At 30.0% G+C, this 10,857-nt stretch overlaps 1 protein-coding gene across 1 annotated transcript; it reads right to left on the reverse strand.

The window, feature by feature from the left end:
* Positions 1–6,902: 6,902 nt before the first annotated feature.
* LOC106752813 (berberine bridge enzyme-like 18) lies at positions 6,903–8,482 on the reverse strand. The gene has a single exon (XM_014634585.2). The coding sequence runs from the start codon at positions 8,469–8,471 to the stop codon at positions 6,903–6,905; it is 1,569 nt and encodes a 522-aa protein (XP_014490071.2). The 5' UTR covers positions 8,472–8,482.
* Between the last annotated feature and the right edge of the window lie 2,375 nt (positions 8,483–10,857).

The raw sequence follows: 10,857 nt of genomic DNA on the forward strand, positions 1-10,857 counted from the left end.
ATTATTTATAAACTAAAAAGTATATAAACTAAAAAGTATATAAAAAAATAAACATTTAATAGATAGAAATAAGGGGTCTCAATAATGTTTTTATTTTCATTGTTAAATAAATTTAAATTAAGACTAAATTCACATTTACTTGTGATGTTACAATTAGTTGTTTCCTTTCCTCTTAGTTTGTGTATGTTTTCTTCCCAATGAAAAGATTGAAAACATTAATAACAATACTGGACTCTATGTGCAGAAGAAGTAGTAGTCTCATTCTTTTTTTGAGTGGACTAGGAAGGGAGGTGTTAGCTTTTAATCCACAAAGTGTTCTTGCTTTGGAATTTACTCAAATGATTACATTAGTATTCTTCGAAATGCATGATCAATTATTCATTTCAATTTATATGACTATAAATAAGTTGATGTTCTTATTGTTTACGGATTCCAGAAAAAGAGAAATATCTGGATCCTCATTATTGTCTAATCCATGTGTATCATTTCATGAAAGGAGTGACGTTACTACTGCCTTTAGGTTACTATCCATCATTCTTTTAAAATCCTTGTATCCTTTGGATAGATATAATTGTTCTCTATCATTCATTTGCACAAGCTGGTATAGTCTTAGTCTTTCTCTTTTCTTAAAATTTGCATGTCAGTTTTAAGATTGATGTCATGGTGTAATCTTTATTTATTGTTGCATGTAGAAGATGCTCAATTTGATTAAAGTCTACATGGTAGATTTCATTGTCATGTTTATTCTTTGATTCTTGTGCTACAGTAGAATACAATGCCAATGTTTATTCTTTTGCAGTTTTTAAGTAGTTTACGATTGATTGATGTAACGATCTTGTAATATTACAGTATTTGTATTGTTATTTCGAAAGTTAATGAGATTATTTATATACGGATATTATATATGGATTTTCCGTATATAAATTATATACGGATATTATATATGGATTTTTTCGTATATAATTATATACGGATATTATATACGGATTATCCGTATATAATTTATATATGGATATTACATACGGATTATCCGTATCTAATTTACATACGGATTATCCGTATGTAATGTTATCTACGCCCCTATTATATACGGATTTTTGGCCGTATGTAATCCGTATATAATATCACTTTATATACGAATGTTGGTGATTATATACGGATTTTGGCCGTTTTTGGTGATTATATACGGATTTTGGTCGTATGTAATAATGATTTTTCTTGTAGTGATGTTTCTTGTAGTGATGGTGTATCAGGTTGATATCAGGATTATCTAGAAATACCAGGAGTGGTGAAGAATATTGCACAACCAAGAGCGTGTGAAACTCAACTAAATGGTGTATTAAGTGGATACCAGGAGCGTCTAAGGATACCAGAAGTGGTGAGAATAATTAGTTGTATTATTGTTGAAGATTATAGTGAAACCCTTTAAGGTTATAGGAGATTTGATGTAGCTTAGTGTGAGTGAACCAATATAAAATATTTGTGCAATTACTTCCTCTCTTGCCTAAACACTTCTCTTACAAAACCTAAATTTGAGTTTTTATTTCTAAATGCATGAACTTTCCAAGCTAAACGGTTAATATTAAACAAAGGAAGTTCCTATAAGCTCCACAGTGTACATTCTAAATAGAACGACATGTTATATTAGAAGGGTTGACAATCTTTTATTAGGTAGAGCGTCTACGTATTTTAAAGAAAATCATAAAGTTCTACAACATGCTATATTAGAAGGGTTGAGAAAATAATTTTTCCATTAACACTATTCAATCTCCCTTCCAGTGTTTTTCAAGTACTTCAGTTTACACTTTTCACCACTCTCTTAGAGCTTCACCAACCAAGTATATGTTTTCAACCACCCTCTTGGAACTTTACCGAACAAGTATACACCCCACCATTCTATTCTCATATAGCTTCACTGGGTGAATAATAATAAACTACTAAACCTAAGTGGATCCAAATTATTAAGTACCTATGTGGCCCAACGTGATCAACCCATATTCCTAAAACCCATTGTATAAACTCTTACGTTAAACAATAATCATTTTCCTACTTTTATTTTATTTTATTTCATTTTAACCACAAGCAGTTACTTACTCACACTCCTCTTACGTAACTTATCTTTTTCTTACCAATCTCTCTTGGTCCCAAACTTTACTTTTCACAAAATAACAATTTCTCAAATAATATATAAACCCCAAAATTAAGGTACCCACCTTTAGTTGTAAGCGTTCACGTGAACTACTCTTTTCATGGTTTTACATGGACTTTTTTAATAGCACCGCGGCCCCTCTATTACACTTGAAAATTTTCAACATTTATACTAATCTCTGTTCTTTTAATGGAACCCAAAACTCATGTTTCCACCACACTATGTCTCTCTTCAAGAAAACATGCACCTATTTTTATTGGCAATTGCAATGATCAACAAAGTATAACTTCAATAGAGACCTACAATAGAATTTACCACGAAAGAAAGCCCTAAACAACACAGATAAGTACATACAGAAAAACGTAATCATTCACCATGGTAATTAAGCAACAACACATAACAACATTATCACACCAAGACAATATCCATTAATGCCCGTCTCACACTTCCCTCACTACAGTCGTTGGTTCTTCTTCTTTCTAGTTTAAAATGTACCCCTTCTAAGTTTATGTATTGTGATTCTAAAATTATTTTTCTTTGATTTTTATTTTAATTTACACATATAAAATAAAAGAAATCATTTGGTGGGCCAAGACATGCACACGGTGGATTTTTTTGTTTTTTGCCTGAAAGTGCAACTTCTTCGTTTTCTCACCCATGTGTTTTGGTTTGTATTATTTTCAAATACTTTTTTTTTTTTGTTTCAAGTGTTATATATGTGTTATAAAATATAATTAATTATGTAAATATTTTACAAATATCAATTCATGATTTAGTAGATAAATTAAAAATATTTTCACTTGTTTACTTACTGAATTATTTATAATAATTGATGCTTAATTTATAAAAGTTAATTTTCAAATTACAAGTATTCAAACACAACATATAAATTATGATAATTTAAATCATAGGCTAGTCCGTTGGACAAATGTGACAAAATAGATTAATAGATTAAAAACAGTAACTTGACGACGAATTTAACAACGATAAGTTCATTTTTGTTTTCATCTTTATTTTGATATCAATATTTTTGCCCCTACAATTTTCAAACTCCTTTTTAAAATATATAGTTTCTATAATTTCAGTAGAAGCTGAATGTATTATTAACCTTTGTTTTTTTATATTTCGTCCTTTACTATGCTCTTTTAGTGATGCTATATTCTATTATACCCTTGTTAATTTTTAAATAAACATTCATCTACTTTATAATTTTAATTAGACTCTCATCCTATGCTTAAATATATATTCATCTTTCTTATATTTATAATAAATGACGCCCACTTTTGTTATACACACGGTGGATCTTTTTGTCTGAAAGTGCAACTTAATTGTTTTCTCACCCATGTTATTATATCATATCAGTGTTTTGGTTTCTATTAGTTTCAAATACTTTTTTTTTTTTGTTTCAAATGAGTTGTGATGTGTTATAAAATATAATTAATTATATAAATATTTTACAAATATCAATTAATGATTTAGTAGATAAATTAAAAAAAGTAACATTTTCTCTTGTTTACTTACTGAATTATTAATAATAATTTATGCTTAATTTATAAAAGTTATTTTTCAAATTATAAGTTTTCAAACACAACACAAATTATCATAATTAAAATCATAGGCTAGTCCGTCAGACAAATGTGACAAAATGGATTAATAGATAGTAACTTATAGTAACTTGACGAACTTAACAACGATATGTTAATTTGGTTTTTCATCTTTGTTTTTATATCAATATTTTTGTCCCTACTATTTTTAAACTTTTTTGAAAGCGTCTAATTGTCCAAAATATATAGTTTCTTAAAGTTCAGTAGAAGCCAAATGGATTATTAACTTTTTTTTTTGTTTTAATTTCGTCCTTTACTATCATCTTTTAGTGATGCTATATTCTATTACACCCTTGTTAATTTTTAAATAAACATTCATTACTATATAATTTGAACATTGCTTAAATATATATTAATTCATCTTTCTTATATTTATAATAAATGACGCCCACTATTGTCATATGTGACATTATTGTCTTATTTCGTTTTAAATTCTCATATTAATATTGATGCTATAATGTAATTAATTTTTCCAATAAGTATATTGGATAGATAATAGTACATTAAGAGTTGTATCCACATAGATTTAGCATAATACACAAAGTTTAAACTGATTTTATTTTTGGGTTGTATGAGAAATATAACATGTATAAAAAGTGTTAGTTTAATGAAATAAAAATATGTTAAAAATAGTTTAAGCAAAAGGTTGACTTCAATATACTAAACATGTATTGAAGCTAGATTTCACTTTTATTTTTCATCTCTTGTACCAATCCAATCAATATTTATGAAGAAGCAATCATTCATGTTCTAAGAGTTCTTGTTAAATGTAACTTTTGGTTCATTCCTTATATTTAGAGGCTAAGATTACCAAATTTTAATATGATTCCTTAGTAACTAGTTGAATGAATCACTTGCATTAAGATCAAGACTTTATAACTAACTAGAGTCTTAAATATATTCATATTATTTAAAACCATGAGGAAAATTGGTTGAACATAACTTGGAACTAGCTCCCACTCAATCCCAAGCTAGTGAAATAAGAGGAATGATAAGTTCATCCAACAACAAACATAAACTAATTTACAAACATGTAATAGAAGCATACTTTTGATAAATACAACATTACCGATATAGAAGAGTTTCAAAGGATTACATTTTAGGTTCAACACAAGAGAGTTTTAGCTACTCATAATGGATACAACCTTTATAGCCATGCCTCGTCTTCTACTTAAAAGATATTCAATAAGTACAGAGAAAATATGTCTAAAGAGTTTTCTAATAGTACCTAAAATCTCTATTACTTTCTCTTAAAATATGCTTTCAAATAGGGGTACAACTCAATTTTTATAAATTGTCCAGTAAATTCTCAACAATGCATTTGTGACTAAATAGTAGAGGTTTCCTTCCTATGTGGATTTTCTTTTATGCCTTACAGCCTCATTCTATGGTACTCATGATCTTTGAATGCATGTTTTCCAAAAGTATGTGAATATTAAAATCTTGCTAAGTTATGGTAGTGTTTACATACATAAGTATTTTGAGTGCAAACACAAGCCTAAACACATAAGAGAGCATTGGTTCGTGATATACATTTTCACTTGAGTGATCTCTTTCATACTTGGCTTCTTGGTAAATTCAAAAGATTAACTCATGTACTTAAAATAGAGTATTCTCATGCGCAAGATTCATGGCAACTTGATTTAGAAAGTTGATTAGTTTCCAGTGAAGTTCTTTTCTTTTGGTTTAATGTTGATATGAATATTGATCTAGAATAAAGTTTTAAAATTACTAAGTTTTGTCCAGGAATGCAAAATGATAAGTGTAGGGGTCAAAAATATGGACGTTTTCAAACAGTATTTAGGAAAGCGTTTAGGAACGTAGATAAAAAAAAACAAGGTTATTTTTTTATTGGTTCACTCAAACTAAGCTACGTTTAGTTTTTCCTTAAGATTTCTAGCGTGTTTTGCTCATATAGTCTATTAAATGATTTTTAAGAAATATATTTTCTTTTAGACATTGTTTATGATTTTCCAATTCATTTATATTACTTGGTTTAGAAAATTGACTGCAGACTTTTCAAAGTATTTCTCCTCTAAACACTATAGCTTAAAACAACTTTTCACATTTAATCATGCATAGATGTTAAGAGATTCTTCTAAGAGTTTTCATATTAATCTGAGTAATATTTAGACATTCTTTTTAGATATTCTATTGATTAGATGTTTACATATGCTTTTCAAAATGTTGTTTAACATTTTTCTTTAAATGATACATTTCATAAGACTTTAGATAAAAACGATGTTTGAGTTAGAGAAAGACATTTTTCTTAATAAAACTTTTTTTGTGACGAGTTGACTTTTAGATGTTCACTTTGTTTGTAAAACATTATTTGTTACAATGATTGTCTATTAGATGATATATTAAAAAAAAAATCATTTTCTTTCCTTAAACATTTTCCTCTATAAATAATATTTTGTTGAGTGTTATTTGATAAACTTTAAAACTTGGTTTGTTAAACATTTAATTTTATCTCAACAAACTTTGAAGTCTTGAAAGACTTGGAGGCCAAGAACAAAGATAGGAGGAGCAAGAAGAAGAACGAGAGCTACCTCTCGCACTCATCCATGAGAAGAAGACTCGTAAAGGCCTGAAAATAAAATTATATGAATGTTAAAAGTTTCTACTTTATGAGCATACAACAAGTCTACGCTAATATTGAAGCAATAGTCATTTCCACTCTCATCGTAAATCTTTTAATTTAAGAAGACTTTAGAAAAAATAGTCATTTTTTTTTTGTTTTATTTGATCAATTTTTCATTTTATATTTTAACATTTTAATTTGTAATTCTCATAATTTTTTTTCAGATTTAGTAAATATGATATTTAAGATGAAATAAAGTAAATAAAATCACTTTATTGAAAACACAAATGAAATGAATATTTTTTATTGAAATTATATTTGAATGTCTATTTAAAACTTACAGAATATGAACGTAAAATAAATCTCCCTCAATTTTTATCAATGCTATAAGCTCGTAGAAGAGGTCAAATATTAATCTTGCAAGAGTGCACTTTTCATTATGAATTCATGCATTGAGAATTTACAACACAACTTCTTCAATAATCAGGACTACAGCAAGTGCAAAAATTTACAGTTATATGTTCGCAAATTTTAGTAATTTATTATTTGTGATTTCCATCTTCTTCTACAATGGTGGAATGCTCTGCTCATCCCTGAAAAAGTTTCCAGGATCAACCCTGGCCTTCACTTGTGTCAGTCTTTCAAAATTCTTATTGAAATATTTCAAACCCCATGGTTTTGCTGTTTCATAGTCCATTTTTCCTTGGTTCACACCCAAATCAAGGTCCCTGTAATTCAAATATGACTGTCTTGGCAACTTTGACACGTAGGGTGCCATATATTCATACAATCTTCTTATCCAATATAAATGCTTTGGGGCTTCTTCATTTGAACCCAAATTCACCGAATACTGAATACCATATAAGTTCCCTTTTCTGTGCGGAAAAGGAGTTTCTGATTCTGAAATCTCACTCATTTTTCCACCATATGGTGTGAAGATCAACAGTGGTGAGTTCTCCAATAGCAGCATATTCCATAGCCCAACTAAGCCAACTAAGGGAATTGGTTCCTTAACAAAATCAGATTTTGCTTTGAAACTTGAAGATGTTTGATTTCTCCTGAGCAAGACCTCCAACGATTCATCTATTGAGTGGCCTGCAAAGTAAAGAACAGATTGAATCCAAGTCATCTGGGTGAAGTTGTTGTGCTGCAAACCCAGTTCTGAAAAACTGTTTTGCATCAAAGGAAGGAGATTCTGAGCTGTCCCAAGGTACAATCCTGTGAAGGAAACAACCACAGTTTTTCCACCCTGAGAACCTGAATTGGAAACTCCCACAACAACGTGCAGAAAAAGTTCTGCAGGAAGTTTGGGAGCAACAATTTGCCACTTGTGGAAAAGTTCAGTGGCACCTTGTTCCAAGGACCTTGAAACATCAAAAACTGTCACTGTTGAAGGAACACGTACAAGCTTGATTTTCCATGCAGTAATGACTCCAAAGCTTGACCCTCCCCCTCCTCTTATGGCCCAAAAGAGATCTTCTCCCATCAGTGTTCTATTCCGTATCTTTCCATTCACATCTATTATCTGGGCATCAATGACATTATCAGAAGCTAAGCCATATTTTCTGAAAATTGTTCCAAACCCTCCTCCACTGAAGTGCCCTCCAACACCCACGGTGGAGCAACTTCCAGCAGGGAACCCATGGACCTTACTTTTGTGTGCAATTGCATAATAGAGTTCTCCAACTGTAGCACCTGATTGAACCCATGCACTTTCTTCGTCCATATTGATGGTTATTGACCTAAGGTTGATAAGATCAATGATGACGAATGGAACGTGAGAAACATAAGAAAGGCCCTCATAGTCATGGCCCCCACTTCGAACTCTTACTTCTAAGTTGTTTTTCTTTGAGCAAAGCAGTGCTACTTGGATGTGGAATAGGCTTTGTGGAGTGACAATAAGATCTGGTTTTGGGACTGAACTGCTTAGGAATCTGGCATTTCTTATAGAAGAATTCAAAAGTGGTTCATAAGAGGAACTACTTTTACTGAATGTTACTTCTGAAGTTGTGTTGTTCCCTAAAATTGCCTGAAAACATTGACGGAAACCTTGATCAAGGCGAGCAGAACCAGAAGTTGAAGCAGGGAAAATTGAAGTGAAAACGGTGACAGAAAAGAAAAGTAATTTTGCCATCGAATCGGCCATTGTTGTTTCCGTTCTTATCTTTTCAAGAAATGGGAAGTCAAGCTTTTATAGCCAAAGTTGATTATGCGGCTATTCATGGCTGGCATATTTGAATGGACTTTAGCAAAACAAAATGAATAATTATGATTCTAGGATATTAAGAATTATGATTTAGAACGTGATTATTAAGATAAAAACCAGCTAATCAGTATTTTCGTTTGTCTTTTTCCTTTACCTTATTGCATACTTTGATTCGAATAGAATCTAATAAAAAAGGAAATATGATTTGAATTGGAAGGATAAACTCACAAGTCAAGAGCCAAACTTTGAGACAAATAAAACACGCTATTTTACATTTCCAAATTCCAATGCCTTTTTTCTTTGCTTTGAATTTTCAGCTAATTCCAAATTTCAGCCACGAACTTCTCTTTTCTTCCTCATGCATCCCCACATATTAAATGAACTCCTCTAATGTGAACTTTCTTCACTTAGATGAATAGCTAGCATAGAAGAGGCCACTTCTTAGTTTCCCTTTTTCACACGAATTTTCACACCAGTTTAATAAGATGATATGTATATTATGTATAAGTAATTATTTTATTGAAAAATATTTATTACTCTAAGTAATAAAAAGATATTTTGTTTTTATATCTAAAATTATTACTAAAAGCTTGGCGTTTATAGATCGTAAGTGCTTATTAATAATAATATATTATAATCATACAAACATTTTGTAAAAGAGAATTACTTAATATGATTAAATTTAACGTTTTACAATATAAAAAAGCGTTTAATTCTTTGTTGTTAATATAATATATATATATATATATTATATTATTTATACAAAAGTCAAATTTAGATTTTGTTTTTATGATTTGTCTCATTAAATGTATTGTATATTACAAAAAATAGTTGAAAATGTTGAGATTGGTATAGTGTATCAAAATGTTTAAAAGCGTTAAAACAATCAATAACTAAAAGGGAAGAGGTTAATTGGTTTTTTAAAAATTATAATTTTATTTCATAACTTTTATCGAACAGTTAATAAGAAAAAATATAAGGATAAAGAAAATTGCGCAAACGGATTTTTATCTTGGTTCGAATCAACAGATTCTATGTTTAGTCTTTAATCACTATAAAGTGATTAACCTTTTCATTATAATTTAATTTCAGATTACTAACAAAGTAATACAAAGATTAGAAACAGAAAACACATTCCTTCGACACACAATGAAAAGAAAACCAACTCAATCAACTACTTGGACCTTAGACGCACTAAACACAAGCTTCTCCTTTTCACAAGACTTGATTGAACTCACTTAAACTCAGAGAACTTCCTTAGAACTTATCCGTGCTCTCAAGTAGTTTAGTTAACCTTATATAGGCCAGGGGCCAGAAAATGAAAAACCTGCTCCCAACTGCTAGTGATAATCGATTACCATAAGTGATAATCGATCATTTGAGGCCGTTATGGAGTTTTAGAAAACGTGATAATCGATTATCCTTAGTGATAATCGATTATTGCTGAACCCTGGACAATATCAATTCAAGCAGTGATAATCGATTATCCCTTGTGATAATCCATTATTGCCACAAGCAACCCTTTTATGTTTTAGCTTGTGATATCGATTATCCTTTTTGATAATCAATTTTGCCATAAAGATTCACTAGTTTATGAAACTTCTAAGTGTTCTTACAATTGCAAAATGATTCCTATACAATGATTACAATGAATGCTTTTAACATTGATAATATAAATTCTTCAAGTCTTCAAGAGTATCATCATCAATATCACTTCAACTTCAAGACATCAATACTCCTCATTGGTAACAATCTCCTTTTTTATGATGATCAAAAATCTCTTTGTTAAGAGCATTTCTATTTATCTGCATAGTCTTAAGCTTACAAACAACATAAAGATGTTAGAGGCTTTAAACAATGACAACACATATTAAAATGTCTCTCCCCCCTTTTTATCATAAACAAAAAGGTTACAAGATAAACATAGGAGACTCCCCCTCAAATTTTCTCCTCCTCAACAACGTATTAAGATAAGAAAACTTTAAATTTCATAAAATAAAAGGCAAGTACATCATGAAATAAGAAATACAAGAAAATAAGCACTCAAACACAAAGACATCTTGAATTTAAAAAGTAGGACTAGGTGGTTGGTCAGGAGGATGAAGGTTGAGACGATCCTCAATGTTTCCTAGTCTGGTATCAAGATCTTTAAGACGCTCGGTAACATAGCTATAATGAGATTGATACATCTCAAAGAGTTCTTCATGCTTTGTTTGATGAACGATACTCATGTCTTCTATTTGCCTTAACATTGCCAAAATGCTCTTCCATGGATAATGATGAGGAGGAAGGAATCGTTGAAGGACCAGCTACA

Source organism: Vigna radiata, unplaced genomic scaffold, assembly GCF_000741045.1.
Source record: "Vigna radiata var. radiata cultivar VC1973A unplaced genomic scaffold, Vradiata_ver6 scaffold_48, whole genome shotgun sequence".
NCBI classification, from domain to species: domain Eukaryota; kingdom Viridiplantae; phylum Streptophyta; class Magnoliopsida; order Fabales; family Fabaceae; genus Vigna; species Vigna radiata.